Source organism: Castanea sativa, chromosome 11 (genome assembly GCF_040712315.1).
Source record: "Castanea sativa cultivar Marrone di Chiusa Pesio chromosome 11, ASM4071231v1".
Classification (NCBI taxonomy): Eukaryota; Viridiplantae; Streptophyta; class Magnoliopsida; order Fagales; family Fagaceae; genus Castanea; species Castanea sativa.
This window is the reverse complement of record NC_134023.1, coordinates 57,555,756-57,576,799: the sequence shown is the minus strand read 5'-3', so window position 1 is coordinate 57,576,799 and position 21,044 is coordinate 57,555,756. Positions and strand designations below refer to the sequence as shown.

The 21,044-nt window shown below is 34.4% G+C and overlaps 1 protein-coding gene and 1 pseudogene across 1 annotated transcript in view; one reads left to right on the top strand and one right to left on the bottom strand.

The window, feature by feature from the left end:
* Positions 1-1,223: 1,223 nt before the first annotated feature.
* Positions 1,224-5,624, top strand: LOC142614572 (uncharacterized; annotated as a pseudogene).
* Positions 5,625-10,355: 4,731 nt separating this feature from the next.
* Positions 10,356-21,044, bottom strand: part of LOC142615858 (DNA-directed RNA polymerase I subunit 2) — a 36,229-nt gene continuing 25,540 nt past the window's right edge. The window contains exons 19-25 of the mRNA XM_075788768.1: positions 19,206-19,309; positions 19,022-19,097; positions 18,169-18,297; positions 17,948-18,088; positions 14,051-14,263; positions 11,628-11,924; positions 10,356-11,164 (exon numbers count right to left, since the gene is read on the bottom strand). Coding sequence (XP_075644883.1) covers positions 10,745-11,164; positions 11,628-11,924; positions 14,051-14,263; positions 17,948-18,088; positions 18,169-18,297; positions 19,022-19,097; positions 19,206-19,309 — 1,380 coding nt within the window. The 3' untranslated portion in view covers positions 10,356-10,744. The remainder of the gene's footprint in view (positions 11,165-11,627; positions 11,925-14,050; positions 14,264-17,947; positions 18,089-18,168; positions 18,298-19,021; positions 19,098-19,205; positions 19,310-21,044) is intronic.

Here is a 21,044-nt window from a genome sequence, read left to right as displayed (position 1 = left end):
TAATTATTCTTAAATGTTTAAAGACTTGGTGAAACATTGACATGGTCCAGGTCTTGGTGGTCCTTTTTTTTTTCTCTGTTTAGTCGTTACCTTTAAACGTTTTCCCATTATATTATATATGATTCATAATGTGAACGGAGACCCTTAATGGCCCCGTGTATGTATGACTGAATCCCGAGTATTGACTCCAATCATAAGTGGTGCTTATATTGATTTGAAGTTTGACCTGCTACCTAAAAAAATAAAAAGAAGAAACCTTTATATGCATCGATCAAAGGTTCCTAATGTCTAGTCCATGAACGATTTTAGACATTGAAATTTAAAGTGATTGTTTTTAGCCCTTTGATAGGGTGGTCAAATCTTTAACATATCATCACTTTAAAGGAACTAAAAGTGAGTACTTTAATTTATTAGAGACAAAAAATGATTACTTTAAACTTGTTTAGGACTAAAAATCTAGGAAGCATAGACACGAACATAGGTACGAGTATAGACACGGGGACGATATGGAGATACGAGTAATTTCTAAAAAATTATGACATGAAACGGCTGATATGACACCGGTATGACACAGGTACAACACAACTACGACACGGATATGACATTTTAAATGAAGTGTCCACGTTTCTTAGCTAAAAATGATTGTATTTAATTTTAAGGACTGAAAATGCTTATGTTTAACCTATTTATTAAAGAGTGTGTCATGTAAAAAGGTCGTAAAATCAGTGTGAAACAAAGACTTTTGGGGTTACAACTTACGAGGACAGGTCTTCTTGGTCATGCCCATAAGTCCCCTGCCTTTTTCCTTACGGTTACTCACTATCACATCCCCTCTTGTGTAGTATTAGAGATTTTTCCATGGAGAATCTAACCGCATCTTTCTCTTGTGTGAATATGAAAATTCAACAGGTCTCTAAGATTGTCCCACACGTTATTTGTCTGATTCTTTTATACGCACAAGAGACAGATGTTAGTTTTCTACTTTTACAAGCAGACTTTGTTCAAGAAATATGATCAACAGTCTTATCGTCCATTACAGGTTCTGACTAACAATGATTCATCAATATTAGCAAAATTTAGGAGTGGCCAAGTGGGTCCGAATATCGCTATTTCTTGGACTACTTGTCTTCTTTCCCTTGCTATAAATTTGCTTCTTTTTCAGCTGCAAAACAACCATACATACACATCCATTTCAAAACTTGATAAACTAACGTTTTAGTCAAACAAAAGCCTTTTCAACCACATTGCATGGGGCCTTGTTCACACCTGATTCCAGCTCCACCATTATCATCTTTTTCCATGCACACGTTCATCCTTCTCTGCTGCCTTGGCTTTTGTTTCACCTCTGTGCTTGGTGAGAATAATGAGACAGACCGGTTGGCATTGCTAGACTTCAAAGCCAAGATTAGTAAAGATCCTCTCGGGGTCATGAGCTCTTGGAACGATAGCATCCACTTCTGCCAATGGAAAGGTGTTTCCTGTGGTCGCCGACATCAAAGGGTCACTGCGTTGGACCTGCACTCTCAAAAACTGGTAGGCTCTATATCCCCGAATGTTGGAAATTTAAGTTTTTTGTGGAAGCTAAACCTTGAAAACAATAGCTTTTATAATGAAATTCCTCCAGAAATTGGCCGTTTGCACAGACTAGAAGTCTTGCTATTGAACAATAACACAATAAGTGGAACAATTCCTAGCAATTTATCCAGTTGTGCCAAACTCAGAGTGTTTCATGCGGCTGTTAATAATCTGGTTGGAGAAATCCCCACAGAGCTTGGCACCTTGTCAAAGCTCCGAATCTTTGCCATTCATAAAAATGTTTTGACGGGAATTATCCCACCTTCTTTTGGAAACTTATCATCTCTAGAAGGTTTTTCTATAGCTTATAATAACTTGGGTGGGAGTATCCCTGATTCTTTTGGCCAATTGACCAAACTTGAAATCTTTGCTGTGGGTTCAAATAGGTTGTCTGGTACAATTTCTCCATTATTCTTCAATATCTCTTCAATAACAAAGATTGATGTAGCAGTTAACCAAATCCAAGGGCATCTTCCATCAGACATAGGTATCACTCTACCAAATTTAGAAACATTTACCATCAGCAACAACCAGTTTATTGGATCTATCCCTATTTCAATATCTAGTGCCTCGAATTTATGTATTCTAAATTTGGCTGGGAATAAACTAACTGGAAAAGTTCCTTCTTTAGAGAAGCTAAATAGAGTGAGGTTGTTTTCCATTGCTGAAAACCAGCTTGGAAATGGAGGAGCAAATGACTTGAGTTTTCTCTGTTCTTTGTCAAATGCTACCAACCTAAGAGATTTGGAGATAAATACCAACAACTTTGGGGGGGGAGTTGCCTAAATGTATTGGCAACATCTCAACTAGTCTTACCTTTTTCTATTTGAATAATAATAAAATATCTGGAAATATTCCTAGTGTTATAGGGAATCTGATCAACCTAGAGGATATAGAAATGTGGAACAATAAATTTTCAAGTAACATCCCCTCTATACTTGGAAACCTTCAGAAATTACAATTTTTGGATTTATCTCAAAACAATTTCATTGGGAACATTCCATCCTCTCTTGGAAATTTAACAAATTTGTTAGAGTTGTATTTAGGAGACAATAATCTTCAGGGAAGCATCCCTTCAAGTCTAAGTCAATGCCAAAATTTGATAACTTTTCATCTTCCCCATAACAATCTTAGCGGTGTCATATCCTCTCAAGTTATTGGTCTCTCATTTTCACCATATAGCCTTGACTTGTCAGGCAACCAATTCACTGGTGTCCTTCCCATGGAAATAGGAAATTTTAAAAATTTAGAACATTTGGATATTTCTGAAAATATGTTATTTGGTAAAATACCGGCAAGTCTTGCAAGTTGTGTAAAGCTAGAATTTCTTGCCATGAGAAAAAACTTTTTCCAAGGGGTTGTTCCTTCATCTTGGGAATCATTAAGAGGTCTTGAACATTTAGACCTTTCAAACAATAATTTTTCTGGCATGATTCCAAAATTTTTGGAGAGTTTTGATTTCTTGAAATTATTGAATCTCTCATACAACCATTTTGAGGGTGAGGTACCAACAAATGGACTTTTCAAGAATGCAAGTGCAACTTCGATTACGGGAAATGGTAAGCTTTGTGGGGGCATACCAAAGTTTCAACTTCCTAACTGCAACAACAAAAAATCCAAGAAAAAGTTGACTCCTATGTTGAAGTTGATTATCTTTATACTATTTGGGCTTCTTGGCGTATCTTTGATTCTATCGTCTCTATTTCTTTGTTCTTTAAGAAAGAAAAGGAAAGAAAATACCTCAACCGATTCAATAAATTTGTTTTTGGATGTATCTTACCAAAGTCTCCTAAATGCCACCGATGGATTCTCTTCTGCTAATTTAGTTGGTGTGGGTAGTTTTGGGTCTGTGTATAAAGGAATTCTTAATCAATATAGACATACAGTTGCTATCAAGGTGCTGAACCTGGCACGTCGTGGAGCTTCCAAAAGTTTCAAAGCAGAGTTTGAGTCTCTAAGAAACATCAAACACCAGAATCTTGTAAAGCTACTCACAGCATATTCGGGTATTGATGATCAAGGTCAAGATTTTAAGGCTTTGGTATATGAGTTCTTTGGAAATGGCGACCTAGATGAGTGGTTACATCCGACGCCAATAACTAATGAGTCTTTTGAGAATCCAAGGAAATTGAGTCTTATTCAAAGACTAAATATCGCCATTGATGTTGCTAGTGCATTGGATTATCTTCATCATCATTGCCAAACACCAATTGTTCACTGTGACCTCAAGCCTAGCAATGTTCTTCTTGATGATAAAATGATGGGACATGTAAGTGACTTTGGCTTGGCAAAATTCCTTCATGCTATCATCCAAGATTCTTCTGCTAATCAATCAAGCTCAATTGTGGTCAGAGGAACAATCGGTTATACTCCTCCAGGTAAATATATTTTGCATTTCTTAAATTTAAAATTTTTTTCTTTTACTTTTCCCATATTTCCTACAACAATTCTAACTTCTAAGTATAAAAATATTGTTTTAATAATGATGTTTTGTATCTAGAAGATAGAATGTGTCAAAACATAATTTTCTGGTTTTATTCTTCTTCTAATTTCTTCTTATATTTTTTTTATATGCCTTGAAAAACATCCTTTAAAATTTGTAAGATTTTTTCTTTCCCTTCTTTTTGTGGTATGAAAGTATGGCAATTACTATATATGTTATGTGCAATTGCAGAGTATGGTATGGGAAACGAGATATCAATACACGGTGATGTTTATAGTTATGGCATATTATTGTTAGAGATGTTCACAGGAAAAAGGCCTACTGATAGCATCTTCCTCAACAGCTTAAATCTTCGTGACTTTGTTAAAGCAAATTTACCAGAACAAATAATTGACATTATAGATCCTAATCTTCCTTGGGAAAGACAAGAGGGAGAAATAAGAATGAATGACACTCGCAATGAGGATCAAAATGAAAGTCTCAAAATTCAAGAATGCTTGATTTTGATACTCAAAATTGGACTTGCTTGTTCCACAGACGTTCCAAGAGAAAGGATGGACATCACCGATGCTTTAGTTGAATTGCATTTAATTCGACAAAACCTTTTAGAACCTGTATCCACGGATAAAGACTTCAAGCTACAGGTAATTTTAATATTAATTTTTTTAATTTTAAATCTTTGTTAATGTATCTCCGGAGCATGTGATCTGAGGGGTGGGGAGAGGGAATCATATAGCATTTAGAAAGCCACAGGCCTTAGCGTTAATAATTTTTATTATAATTATAATTATTATAAATTATTATTATTTAATTCTAACAAAACCGAAAAGATTGGAGCAAATTGAAATTTGATATGCTCATTCGGCTATACATAGCATTCGGAATCAGCCGAAAAAAAAAATTGCTGACATTAACATGTAAATTAAAGGCTACGAAGTTAACTAATTTGTTGTAGAAATTTGAAGTTCGAATTTGTTGTAAAATTATTTTTTGTTCATATATAATTCTAATTATCTTCTAAAAAATGGATTGTCAATTCCATAAATATTGAAATCCCACACAAATTAGTTTTCTTGCATCATGAATTTTCTCAAAGGCAAAACAAAACTTGATAGTTGATACTTAATTTACCAACTAATTTGTAGGAGATGAGATTCTCCGCACAAAAAAAAAAAACAAAAAACAAAAAAAAAAAATGTAGGTAATGAGTTAAATAATATCTTTTAAATTCTTGTTACTGTAGAGAAAACCTCACTCCCCACATCGTTACGATTTGAATTTTGAAGCTAAGTATTCTAATACATTGAAATTTATCTTCCCTCACCACAGGTGCACTAGACTGAAAGTTGAAGCTCATTATTCTAATACTTTGACATCATGTTCGGGTGTATTTGGCGTTTTTAGCACATTTGGAGGTAACTTGGGAAGATTTTTTTTTTTTTTTTTTTTTTTGTGCGTGTGTTAAAGAATATATTATTTATGATTTGCTAGGTGTAATGACCCAAGAGGCTCAATTATGTTGTAAATCCTAATTACGGCTAACCATATTTTCTAGTTTTTATATATACCTTGCTTAGGATTCACTGTAAACAACTTTTGAGCACACATTACATCAAGTCGAACAATGTAATTTTCTGTGTTCCTTTAGACTTTCCTTCCTTCTGCTCCTTTTCATCAATTTTCTATTCTCTCAATTTTAATATTAATAGGTAATTTTCGTTGGACACTTTGTGGCTTGAGAGAAGCCTCAGAAAAATGGAAATTTGATAAGAATTTGTATTTGGTAGCTTGATTTATACCAGGATGGGGAGAAATTTGATGAACTTTGGCGGTTTTCAAATTTAAGTAAGACACTTTTTGGATTAAGTGGGAATCTTACAAAATGGAATTTAGGTCAAGGTGGGGATTTATTAGAGTTTGAATCAATCTCCTATTTTGATTTAATTTGGATTTACTAGGTTTAACATGATTTGTTTTGTAATTTCTAAAAAAGTAAATGAAAAGTTTTTCTGCCCATCGAAAAATAGGTATTGAGAGTAATAAATATACATGGTTTGATGGCTTTCACCTAAAGATCAAGTTCTTTTCACACTGAAGATGACTCGATTTTGATCCTTAAAGAAAGTATCTCATAAGACTGTCTCGATAATTTTCCTGATCCCTAATAGCTTAGGTTTAAGAAAAAGAGAAATGTGAACAAGTCTGAAAAGGAAAAGGGAAAAGAAAAAGAGAAAAGACTACATGACCAATTTTTAATTAGTGGACTCCATCTTTAAATGCATCCTGCCGTACCCACTTTACAATTCTTGAAAGCAGAGTCCATATAATTGAATCAGAAATGGTTTTACTATTCTTGAGTGCGGCATTCACAAGGACTGGTCTTCAATCATTGTGGTCCTTTGTGCTCTCTGTGGGTCATTGACACAAAAAGATTTCCATAATTAATGGGCAAAGACTAGAAATTCTTACGATGATTGGGAGCTAGGATTGGGCATGGAAACGAGCCTCCTTTTGAAATGATCGTTTTTAGCCTCTTAAATAACGTGTTCAGACACATCATCGCTTCATAGGAGCTAAAAGCTATCATTTTAAATTTGTTAGGTACTAAAATCGATCATTTGAAGTTTTTTATACACTAAGGGATCAATCAAACGAGCTTACTAAGAGCCAAATATGATCGCTTTAAATTTTAAGAATTAAAATTGCTCATAGGCTAATGAATAGAGACCGTCAAAATATTTTGTTTAAAATACGATGATTGGTAAAACTCATCCTACAGGGATAGAAGGAGTAGTTTTGAGTTTTACCCTGAAGTTTAACATGTGTTTATTAACGGTGTAAATTAAATGTTATTTTTGTTGTTATTTATTGTTACTAAGTGTATTACTAATATTGTTTAACAGAATATCCAAGCATGATAGCAAAGATGTAAAAGTTTATCCATATTAATAAAAAAATTTAAAAAAAATTGTAAAAGTTTTCTGCAACTACAAACGTGTCCAGAATTTTCACCTAGAAAGAGCTTTTCCAGTAAATCTGTGTGTGAAACCAAGACTTGGGAGTAATAGGATAAGTCTTGTTGGTCATGCCATAAGTCCTGTAGCTTTTTAATTTGGTTCTTTCTACTTTCTTGGTCCCTCACTAAACTATCACACGCTTTTGTAGCATTAGAGATGTTTTCCATGGAGAATCTTGACCATTCCTGATAATATGCTAACAACTAACAAGTAACATCTTTTTTTATTTTCTTTTTCTTTTTTGGTTGTGAAAGAAAATTCCACAGGTCTCTAATGCCCACATGTTTTTATCTTGGTTGTGAATGCAACTTCCACTGGTCTTTAATGCTCCACATTTTTTTTTTTTTTTGGTTAAAAACAATTTAGACCCTCAACATTTTGATGAGTTGTTAGTTTGGTTCCTAAGGTTTTAATTTTATCAATCCAATCCTTCCGTTTAACCACTAGCCTCCGTTTTTTTTTTTTTTTTTTTTTTCTTTTTGAGGAACCACTAGCCTCTGTTAATTAGTACATAAAATGATAATGCTATTTTTGTATAATTTTTTTAAAACAACGGGTCTAATAAATTTTAATAACAGTTGATATACATGTATTTTAGTAAATGGACGTGATGATGTTCTGCGAGTCATCACATAACATAAGTAACTACTTTTCTTTTTAAGAATCTCATACCATAAGTTAGAATATCTAAATGAAGCACATATAGATGGTTTAAATGAGATCGTACCTTATAAAATAATAAAGAGTGGAATGAGCTTACAATAAGAAAGGTTGATTGAAAACCTTCATGGAAGGAGATTATTTAGTATGGAATCAATTTTACCTTCTGGTAAAAATATCAATATACCCACTATTTGAAAAGTGGTCCAATACATGGGAATGATGTATTTGTGGGTACTTTTTAAGTTTTAACATCAAGTCATCAAATATGACTTCGTCTTACGCTTACCGATAGAACGACCGTCATTTTTTTTTAACTATTAAAAATTATATACTTGAGGGCAAGTTTTATGATAATTTTTTTTTTTTTTTGAGAAGATAATTTTTTATATTCTGATTGTTATCTTCAGAGTGTTTTGACTCACGACAGAGTCCAAAAAGTTAGGTAGAAGTACTCTTGTCAATTTGTCATGCTTGATGTATCCCTCAGTACGTACCACATTGACTTCTTCTTCGTGGTTCATATATCAGCTCTAAATTTCTTAAGCGTCTAATTCTGTAGCCTAGTGGTCTTTTTTTGTGCATGAAACTCTCCCTACAAAGTGTAAACCAATAGACAATAATTCATTAAAGACACAAAGTTAATCAATGTACGTAGTAAAAATTTATGGGAGAAAAAAGAAAAATACATGACCGCTGAATTAAACAACATGCATGCGATGTAGTTTGACTTTTTGCTCCAGTGCTATATATTATATATCATAAACTTGGCAAACCATGATAGTAACCTTCATAATAAGTCATCAACCTTGTTCACCTGGTCCTGCATGTGGTGAAGAAAGATAAACTTCAATGTATTAAAATAATAAGCTTTGGATATTTTATTATTATAGTGGAATGAGCTTATTAAATTTTTAGTCCCTCCAATATTTTTTCAAATTTGCTAGAGTGAAAAGTACTAGCACGAAGGCATGTGGTTAGGGATGGCCAAACCCCACTCGATAACGGGCATGCACCCAGACCGACTCAACCCGAAAGTACCGAATATTATCTAATGTATTAAGGAAGAGAATCATGCTCCCCGAAACCCGAAGAATTTAGACTCCTGAAAATACTTAAATCTCCAACATATGGTGATAGGGAACGTACCAGTTTGAGAGATCATAGGTCCAAGGTGGTAACCCTATGATGTAGCTGATTATAGATAACCTTGCCATTGGCGAAAATGAATACTGTCATTCCCAGAATAAAAAAACGAGGATGTTGGAGCTGGACTCAAGTGGGAAAGCCCTGTGGAAAGTCGGTAGATGTGGTTTTTGGTTTGCCAAAACAAATGGTTTGATTTTCAAGCATTGCACTCAAAAGGATATTAAGCACATTTTTATACCATGTAAAGGAGGACATTGTGGGATCTTCAAGTGATGTGGTGCCGGCCGAACTCAAAAGATTTTGAATAATGCTACTGATACAATTTTTTGATTTTGAATAATGCAGCTGATACAATTTGTTTTACAATAAATTTTATAATTGCTGAAGAGGTGGATTATGAGGAGTGATGTGTCTAGGAGTGAGAGAAGATTGCTCTTTAAGTAGCTGACCACAGCCAGCTTTGTCAATAAATATATATATATATATATACACGAATTTTACTAACGTGTGATTTAAGGGCACACATTAAACCATCTATTTTTTTAAACATTCTATGGAGAATTGAAAAGGTTGTAATGGCACACATTAAGTCATCTATTTTTGAAAAAAAATTTATCGAAAATTGAAAAAGTTTTACCTATCAAATATTTCTAAAAATAGATAACTTAATATGCACCCTCATGACACATATTATCAGGACTCGTATTGTTGTTTTCTAGAGATAAGTGTGAAAAGTTTAGAAACTCTCTTGTTGTGTATCGTTTGGATCTGTCATGATCAAATTCTACGGCATTTAATGCTGTATGTACTTTTGATTTTAAAATTTTTTGGAGAGCCTTTGTATTTTCTTCATTTGTTAATGAAACTCAAAGTCTTAGTTGCTTTCGTTTGATGCTTTCGTTTTTTCAGGGTTTTCGTCAATGCTGTTTCAGTTGCTCAACACAAAGTGGCATTACAGTAGCTTACCAGTTAACTTTGTATGGGGAATCGGTTTGGATAATTGCATTTGGATGGTGGAATTGTAAGTCTTTTTAGGCAGTATGTATCTTATTCATTTTGGCCTCATGGTGAAGAATAAGTGATATTAAATTTTCGTTACAATGTATGCACCCAATAAGAGATATGGCTAAATTGTGAGACTTGATTTTTATAAGAAAAAGGAATGCGATTCATAATAATAGACAAGTAAAAAGGTATGCATATAGAATAAAAATGTGTTTAATTTTAAATAAATAAAAAAAAAAATCTAAACCCCAACCAAATTTCACACATTTTAATCTTATGCCATACCAACCAAATGAAATCTGCCTCTTTCACTCCATAATCGCGGCAAATCAACTTTTGAAGTATCACCAATCTATCTGTGTACATAACTCTGCAAGGATCCGAAGCACTGTAACACCCAACACAATGAAGCAGAGTGGAAAGGGAAATTTACTTAGCAGTCAGCAAAAAGAATAAATCAAACAAAACAGTACAATCTGACATTTCATACCGCTTACAATCTTAAATTGGCTCAAAAGGAATTCATTAAAAAACTTTTTAATTTTCTCACAGATTATATTTGAATAAAATAAACAGTCTATATTACAAAGCTTTCCCTTCTATAAATTAGACTCGCATTAAGCTGAACAAGGGGAGAAAAATACCAACACCACAAAATTGGAAAAATGAAAAAAGCATTCCATCTTCTTGGTATGAGAATACAGATAAATACACCCCCTCTCGTGGCCACTCAATATATATCAAGCCATTGAGATTTCAGCATCATCATCATTTATAACACCTACGCCTTCAACATATTGAAACCTGTCTCTGGCACAACTAATGATACACCATTTAAGAAAGCCTTGATCATGGCACCATTTAACACAATTCTGTACTTTCTGAGCTACAACTGTCAGGCTCCAGCAGCATTGCTTAGCTGAAGGGTCATTTTTATATTCATAGCTGCCAACTCTGCAGCCAAATATCGGAAGACATAAGGCATAGCAACTGTCTCCATCCCTTTACTGGACTGGCAAGCATGGCAAATGACCTTTTTGGGTGGTCTAGCCGGGGGTAGCCCCCCAAACTTCTTTGGCTTTTGTATCTGCTTTTGTTGCTGGATAGATGTCGTTGCGAGGATGCTTCCACATAGTGTACACACGTCAGCAATGTGATAATCAGAACACGTGTGGAGCCTATCGTGCAACAAATATGCCGCCCCATGTGCAAGCATGGAGTCTCGTTCCATTTCTCCAAAACGAATACCACCACCACGCTTTCGTCCTTTGATAGGCTGTCGGGTGACCTGATCAATAGTTCCAGTCGATCGGACCTGCACACCAGCATATGTCCAAAGAGAATACACTGATTAATCTAACAATTACAATTCACTCATCATATATAGGTATAAGATGATCTCATGTGCTCATGTCATACACTCTTACCATTTGAAATGAGCTAAATACATCACTATTTGGACTCTTTGTTAAGCTTATATGATTTTTTTAATAAGTAAACCATTCTTTTACGGAAAGCACAGAATTAACCACTGAAAAAGAAAGAGGAAGATATTGATTTCTCTAGCCACGAGCATTGTGGCTCAATGGCACTACCCAGTTGTCAACCCCACTGGTAGAACCTGTGTTCGAATCCTCTCCCCCCACTATAATAAAATTAATCTAAATTAACCTAAATTAAATTTAAAATAAAATAAAAAAAGATGACAATATATTTAAATTTTGAGCTTCAAGTTCAATATTATTAAAAATAATAATAACAATGAAAAAACTTCACACCTGATATTTGTCTGAAACCATGTGCCGGAGTCTCTGATAATAAACAGGCCCAATAAAGATCTCACATGTGAGCTCTGTTCCATATACACCACTATATAATACCTCCACACCATGGTAATTGAACCCCTTTTCTTTTAGCATTTCACCAAGCTCCTCAACGAGTGAATTAGGTTTTGATTCGGTCTTTCCGTCAGTTTCCTCGAGAGAACTAGTTTTTGGTTTAGAATCTGCATTATCTTTCTTGACTGGAATAGTAAATGGTGTCGCATCCACAAAATAACCCTGTAAGCTACCTCCCTGTGGTGAAAATTTTTAAGAATCCTTTATGGGTTTTTGAATGCTATATATGTGTGTGTGTGTGTGTGTGTGGAAGCTCAAAAAAAATTATAGGTAAAAAGTAGATATTATTAAAAAAAGAATAGATGGAAAGAAACACAGAGTTTACAATAGTGAACATAGAACAAATAGAAACAAAGAGGAACAAACAATCATTAAACTAATCTAAGAGAAAAGAAAATCCATAAGAGCAAAACATTCAAAGAGACCCAACACCGACACCAATCAAAAAGAGTCCGTTGGCACAAATCCAAAAACTGAGCCAGAGATTTCTCAATATCCTCAAAGAAAAAATTATTTTAATTTAGTTTTATTTTATTTTGCAAGTCAATTTTTGTTGCCCAATTGTATTTTTATTGAAATCAGGGTTTCCTATGCTACTTAGAATTGGGGTTTAGTACTCCTATATAAGCAAAGTACCTATCAAAGAGATTATTTGGATAAATAAAATATCTATTGAATTTGTCTCCATGGTCTAGTGCCAACTCTAGCCATACCTAGGGGTTGACTCTTAGAGGTTTAGGTTAGTTTGCTTAGTACTGACTCCAAGCAAGCCTAGGTGCCGACCCTAGGTTCTCTAACTTTATTTTTCCTATTCTTTAATTTCATGTCTCAAAGTTATTAGAAGTAAAGAATCAATTATAGAGGCCGAAGTACATTCATGTAATGACTTCAAAGAACTTCAAGTTCATTTAATGTTAAGGGTAACTACTTGTTCCCTTAAAGAGGTGAGCATTCTGTTCTCCCTATATGCACCATATTAAGCATAACTAAAAAGACTTCCATGTTTCAATATTGGTTCTCTTGCCAATATGTCCTTCCAACAAGGCAAGGAATCAATAAAAGAGTTAGGCATTCCCCAACTAACACCAAACAAGCATAATACTAATGACTGCATCTCCTGAGTAATTTCACAAGGTAAAAATTGGTTTGCCACAACTTCCCATAATCCTTTCACCTATAACACCAATCAATAATAATTATCCCCCACCTTATATGTTGCCAAAATTTTCCCGAACACAGCACTGCCAAGAGAAAGGATTACTCTCAAGGATACTCATTAACATTTTCATATGCTTTGCCGTGGAGAATATCTCCCCGCCAAAAAATTAAAATAATGCCTTGTAGTAACTCATCACCCAGAAATCAAGATTTCCAGCAGGAACCAAATCATTTTATCTTCATCCTCCCACTCATCACCTGGAAATCATGATTTCCAGCAGGAACTAAATCATTTTATCTTCCTCCTCCCATTGTATGTGATAGCATATAAACCATCAAGAAGATGCTCAATAGATTATAGCTCCCAATCATGAATTTCTTTGAAGAATATAACATTCCCATGAGGGCACCCATTTTGATATTATAGATAATCAACCAAACTGCCATCCTCAACAATTAGGAAAAGCACAGGATACTTTTACTTGAATATCATGCCACACTCATATCACTACTCCATATATCATTCCAAAAACGAATTCTTGTCCCATTCCCCACATCAAAGCTGTTTTTACATAGACTCACTCCAAGAGATTCCATACTTCTTATCAATCACCTACTTCCGCAATGCATTTTCCTTCTATCACATAATGCCACAAAGCATGGGATGCACTCAATATTCCACAAAGAAAAAACATATCTTTTAAACTCCACAGAAAATAAAACATTGTAAAATGATCACCCTACTTTCTACATATTGAATTGCATCCGCTAGTTACTTAAATTCCCTACTCCAAAATAATCATAAGAAAATATAGTAGGCAAAAAAAAAAACACATAAGGACAAGAAAAATCTACAAAAATATCAAGTCTAAACAGAATCACACAACAAAATAAGAAGTTCGTGTTGGTATGCTACACAACCCAGTGGTTTTGAACCCTTGACCTTATCCTCCAATTCTTATGAGAGATGAAACTGTCATTTGAACTAGAATTCATTGGCAAGGTAGAACAAGGTTTGTGTGATCCATTGAAGAACATTCGGGATTATGAATCAACACCATATTATATAAAGAGACCAGTTAATTTATAAGGTTCTAGGGAAACAAAATTTCATATATCTATACTTTTCAATTTGTTGGGAGTACCTTAGCAGCAACAGACTCCAAAAGCATTGCAATTGTCATCCTTGATGGAAACGCATGTGGGTTAATTATCAAATCTGGACGCATTCCTGTAACTCCAGAAAATGGCATATCAATATCTGGCCACAGTTGGGAGCAAACACCTTTCTGACCATGTCTACTACTAAATTTATCGCCAATAACGGGGTTTCTAGGATGTCGAAAACGAATATTCGCCTGCTCAAAAATGTGAACAGAAAACATTAATTCCAGAATATAGGTATAGTCAGCATTTTTTAGTAAGTTATGCACATAGCTGCTACTTAAGCCATGGCTTATTGATAGTATAGTCAATTTAATTAAATAGCTATGAACGTAAAATGGTCCACATAGCAAAGAGGAAAAGCCGTAAAAAATAAAATATAAATAAATAAAAAATCAATTTTTTTCTTTTTCCTTTTTGGTGAGCTAAAGATTTATATTAACTGCTATAGGCATAAAATAGATCTTACTATCACTGGTAATGATGTATGCTGCAGTGTTTGTAGTGCTTAACTAATTAATTTTAAATTGAGGATATTATAGCCAGACAAGGCATGTAAATTAAAGGCCCTTTTTTCTTTAAACTAAAAATTTTGACCTTCATTAGAAGTGGAATGAATGTAATGTCCATACGTTGGTACACAAAAAGGCAATGCCCGCAGCTTTTAATCTGACAGGCAAAAGATGAAAACAACCACTACAACAAAAAAGGCTTTGAAGGTGACTGTTAGCTACATCAGCGCTCAAATTTCTTCATCGTTATTGCGCACATTTATGTTTTGAGTCCCAAAATTTTTGAGATCAACTATGGATTCTCTACAAATTAGTCAAGATTGGCTACATGTACTCTTTTCCTCAATTCTATTCTACCCAAAGTCATTGCCTCTGTTACTTTCTTGATTGACATGTAGTTTTCACCGACTTCTACTAATGGTATTTTGGTCTTCCTCTACCTTTTTTGTTCCCTCAACTTGAATTTACTTACTATTTCTTACTAATGCATTAATCACTCTCCTTTGAACGTGAACGAATCATCTCAAGTGACTATCCTCATCTAATCATCAATAAGGGCCACGCCCCTTCTTTAAGCGGATTTCCTCATTTTAAATTCTATCTTTCTTCATATTTCCACTTGTCCATCTTAACATTCTCATTTTAACTACTCATTCTACGAATATGTAGCAGCTCAGCATTCAATACCATAGAGCATAGTTGGTTTTACATTAGTCATATAAAATTTTACCTTTTAACTTAATATGTATTCTACAATCACATAACACTTATAACGCTTCTCCATTTCAACCATCCTACTCTTATCCTAGGATTCAAATCCCCTTCAAGCTTCCCATCTTTATGAACTATTGATCCAAAATATCAAAAACTCTCGCTCTTTTGCATCTATTGACCATCTAGTCTTTTTTTTTTTAATAGATACAATATAATTTCAACATATGGCGTTCGCTCCATAATAATTGATCATTAACATGAGGCCAATACACCAATCATTACTTGGTGGAGGCAGGGTTTAAACCTCAAATTTCTTGCTCAACAACAAACAAGAGACTTTATTAGTTGAGTTGACTATACCCATGTCTCTTGCCATCAAGTTTTACCGCCCTTTCATCTCTGTTTCTAATTTTTACTAAAATTACATTCCATTTACTCTGCATTAGTCCTACTTAATCAAAAACCTTCAAATTCTAGAGTGTCTCACCAAAATTCTAACTTAGCATTAACTGCACTTCTAGTATCATTCATCAAAATTATATCATCTGCAATAAGAATACACCAAGGGACTTCCTCTTGAATCATTTTAGTGAGTTCATCCATCACTAGTGCAATGAGATATGAACTTAATTTGATCCTTGATGCAAACCTATAATGATAGGAAACTCACTTTTGATGCATCTACTTGTTCTCACACTAGTTATTGCTCGGTCATAAATATCCTTAATCAACTTAATATACTTTAGGGGAACTTCTTTTCCAAAACCCACCACACAACCTCTATAGGGTCCCTATGATCTTTACAAGCATCTTTACAAAACTAGTGAAAGCTTCTTAACCTTAGAATTTTTACCCACAAACAATAATATAGACTTGCATCTAGACAAATACAAGAAATACAATCCAACCAAAGGCATTTACCATTTCATTTGATACCTATAACTATCATATTTAATGCCTATCCTTTTTCCTTCATTGGACATCAATCAATATCATATCCAACGCATATACCTCCTTTTTTCCTTTTTTTTTCTACTTAGAACTCTTCTTACTGAAATTCTTTATGTTTGAACTCTTCTAAACCATTCTTTATTCAGTTATCATTTTATGACTTGAATCATTTCCTTTTCCTTCATCTTCATATCCCAAGTCTTCCTATTGCTCTTCATGATTCACTATATACACGTTGTAGATTTGATGCTCTATCACTTCCATTAGCTTATAAGTAACCTCATTGAAAAAACAAAAAGGAGTGCAACCTATGTACACAGGAAGTATACAACAATATTAGAGACAAAGCAAAAAGATCAAGAAATTCAAATAAATCAGTGGAATAAAAGCATGTGTTGAAAGCCACCAAATTCCAATCATATAAAGTCTTCAACAGCACAAGCTTCAAGTCCAAGACTGATTTCTCACAATCCTCAAAGTAACTAGCATTTATTTCTCTCCAAATACATCACATGAAGCATAAAGGGATTGCATTCTATATCTGTATATTACAATGACAACCAAACCATGCTTTTCCACCCTCAACCTCCTAACATTTAAGCCAACCTCAAAACCATTGGTTGATATAACACACACAAAGTCCTTTCAAAAATACTTGTCTGATTGCAGAACTTAAATTTCGAAAAATATCTAATCATGGAATTGAATTCCTTTTTCGCTTTTGAATTACTGAACCTTGTTGGGACTCCTACAGTCTTTGTAAGGGAGTGGAGTGAAGGGTTTTACAGCAAGTGGAAGCAATGCTAAAGGTTGTCTAAGGTACCCGAGCATAACAGTTTGTTGAGCTAATCTAGAACCATTTGCTTAAACAGTATACATCAACACATACACTTAGATATTGAAATTCCATCTGAACAAACTTAAGAGTACATCACTTTCTATGCATTGCACTTTTTTTTTCTTTTTTGATAAGTAAGAAAGATGTATATTCATGGAGCAACTTTATGCATGAAAAGCACAAAGCAAACCAAAAATAAGAGAAAAAGAAAACAAAACAGAAGATTAATTACAAAGGAGAAGAGAGTTTAGGAAAAAGGGGAGAGGAACCACTAGAAGTGAGTCCCCCAAGCCCAAGAACAGTCAAACATAGATGGCCCCACTCTGCTCTTCAAGGCACTGTTAATGCATTAAAGTGCAATTAGTTAATCCTCTGCACACAGCATTTTTTTAACTTGTCTTAAAACCATCCACAGCATCAGATACAGTCAAAGTAGCACAATGAATGAATCCCCCCAACCCCTGCCTCATAGTTTAGATAAAAAAAAAAGGAAATAAAGTAGAGAAAACAAAGATTCCTCATGTTTTTATTCAGAGAAAAGGGAAAAATAACAATAAATAAATTTGATGCCTTCCTACCCTTACAACCAAAATTTCTCTCCAAATCCCTTTTATGTTGTAAATTATAACAATTGGTCTCATTATCTTCTTTCTGTTCTCTCTTATTTTCAAATCAAAGTGGTTGGAAAAGAGAAAAAACCTAAAACTCTTAGTGGTAGACTAAACTTAGCATACAGATAGGAATAAGGGAGAGGGGACCCAAAAGAAAAAATCCACAACCACGATATCATCATTATATAAATATTCAAATTTTTTGACTCATTGCCTGACAAGTATCAACCAGAAAACATACTTTCCACTTACCTTTCGAGGATGCTCCTTGTTTTTCCCATCAAGAGCAACATAATCAACAACAACAGGCTCAGAACCCTTCCGGTTGTAGGGTCTTGTGGTACTTGTTACCTCATCATAAGTGCAGTAATAGGGTTGATTTTGTTGTATTGTCTGAAAGTTTTCAGATTGCTGGTCAACCTTAATACCAAAAAGATAATATTTAAATAAGACGAGTAGAAGACAAGACCAACCTGACCAACGTATGGCAGCCCATCTGAATCAATAGTAGAATGCATTGACTTATTAACATTACTTCTTCGAAATATTTTCTGGGAATGATCTGACCTGCTGCTCTGCTCAGTTAAGTCAATAGTTTCGGTCTGCCCAGAAATCAGGTAATTAGAATGAGCAAATAGAAAAACCATAAAGTTCTGCATCTATATCAATCAGAGCAAAACATCACAATCTGTAATAGAAATAACACTAAAAATTTGTATATTAACCAGGTAACCCAGCCCTTAACAATTGTTTACATTTACTTTCTTGCAAGTATTTTTCTCATATATTCAAACAGTGATACATGCATATACTTGTAGATTAAAAATGAACACACAAAAGGATGATTAAATCACTGACACAAATTTCAAGCCCAACTCATTCTGAACAAACAAGATGATTATTAGGCAAAATTGCTATAGACCCAATGAACTAGTTTCAATAGAAAAACTCTAATGAGAAAATTTTCATTTCGGAAAAAACAAATTGCCTATTCTAAAACTTCAGTATAGGAATCCATATATCTGGGAAAGACACACTGAGGGAACAAAAAGGTTGAACCAACAGAAAAGCAGGTGGACATAAGACAGACCAAAGGAGGGGGAAAAAAGACCAAAGTAGAAGAAATTATGAAGATATATTGCAATATATGATGATTCGTTGCCATTGACAGAGATCCATTGCCAACCCCCAATTTGAATTGTTTTGAGACTTAGTTCAACTATATATTGCGATATACTATGTTAAGAGCTATTATTTATTGCAATGGAATATGCCTAGAAAATTTAACCTGTCAAAGTAGCACCTGGAGGAGAGAAAGAAGCAAACCTGGTATATTTGTCCACGACACATCCCACGCTCCACAGATGACTTATTTAAAATCATGGCATCCTCCATGTCGTACCTGAACTTCATAGAGATATTCCTTTTTTAATAAGACGTTACCAAAAAAAAAAAGAGGAGAGCAAAGAGAGGAGAGGAGAGGAGGGGGGGGATTGCTTGAAGATCTTACCCTGTATATGCTAGCACTGCAACAATTGCATTTGTGCCTGATGGGTATTCGTCAATGCCATACTTTGTATATGAACTCGTGCGAACAATGGGACTTTGAGGAGTCTGTAAATACCTCAAAATATTTTCAATCTAAAAACTGAAATGAGAGAAAACGATAGCAATACACAGGATAAACAGAAAATAACTTATGAAGGCAATCCATAAGATCCATTCAGATGAGATGGATTTTCATTTCTAGTATATATAAGGCCACTAGGTTTTACCTTGCACAATAAATGTAGATAGAAGATTAAAATATCATTATTTTATCACAATAATATGTTTTTTCACATCAATAAGCTACATTAGCACCTACTGGATAAGGAGACAATTGATAACTTGCTTCTTCACTGTCTGTTTGCTAGAGTTGTAGGATATGATTTTTGCCCTCATTAAGGCTCAGTGGGTGCTTCCTAGAGGGGTGTTTGATTTATTAGCTTGCTGGTAATATGTTTTGGCCAACAACAGAATAGTGAGATTTAAACGGCAATCCCTCATTGCTTGATGACATGTATTTATAGGGAGAGGAATGCCTGCAGATTTGAAGGGTATGAAAGACCCATCTTAGATCTGTAACTACATCCTTTTATAACTTTGTTTGAATAGATGGCAGCAACAGGATTTTTCCTTGCTCAAACTTTGTTACATTTTGTTTATTATTGCAGCTTTAGTGCTTTGATCTCTCCTTCCAAAGTGGTCATACAATCCATAAAAGTATAGCCTTCCAAATCTAACTACCTCTGCCTCCAATTTTTATATATTTATTTATTTATTTTAACAAGATGTATTTTATTGCAAAGAGACTATTCCATGTGTAAAGAGCACATAGGAGTCTAAAAAATAAAAACAAAACAAAACAAAATTTTGTACAGAGAACAATTCTATTTATTTTGGGAGGGAAATTGTGCGAGTGGAACCCAATGCTCGAGACCAATTAAATAAAGAACCGCTAAACAAAGCTAAAAATTGAGTCCCTGTAGTTTCCGCATCTTCAAACATACGGTGATTTAGTTCCCGCCAAATTTTTGACATCAACAGAACAGAACTAAATTCCAGACATCCAACAAACGTTGCCAATTCCATTTCTCCAACCAAATAAGAGGTCAATGACCTTTTCCAGTAACACCTACCAACTCCCAAAAGATCTAAAGGTAAAACTCCACAAGTAAAACGCAACAAAACAATGCGACAACATCGGATTAACACTTTTCTTTTTTAAAACACTATCAAATTGGATGTCTATCATAAGAAGTCATTCTATTTTTTCGGTATATGATTTGATGGATGCTTGTAACTTGTGTATTTGATTGATTTGGCCCCCTGCTGTATACTTCCTGTATACTTGGGTGACTCCATTCTATGACTTTAAATAAAATTTTCTTTACTTAAAAAACAAAAAAACAAAACAAAACAATGCAACAACAGATTATCCACCATCACCCCGCTACACCTACACATACAACATTACCCTTATAACATGTAAAGACACTTAATACGATCATCACACATGAGGATCTTCCCCCAACCTCCAGAATGAATACAAATGAAATTCTCCACTGCTCAACCTCCAACACATCTTGTCACATCATTTCCAATCCTAAGTGGGATATTGGAATCAAGCAGATTGAGAAATTCAGCTATTATGTCTAACCCTCAATCATTAAAATCTTGAAGTCGCACATTCCAATTCCTCCTACCCCCCACAGTTTGCCTCACCAGCATGGAGCCCATCGACTTGTCTTTAGCTAAAGAACAGTCGTAGAAGGCTTAAAAAGTCTTACAAAGGTTGATCGCCACG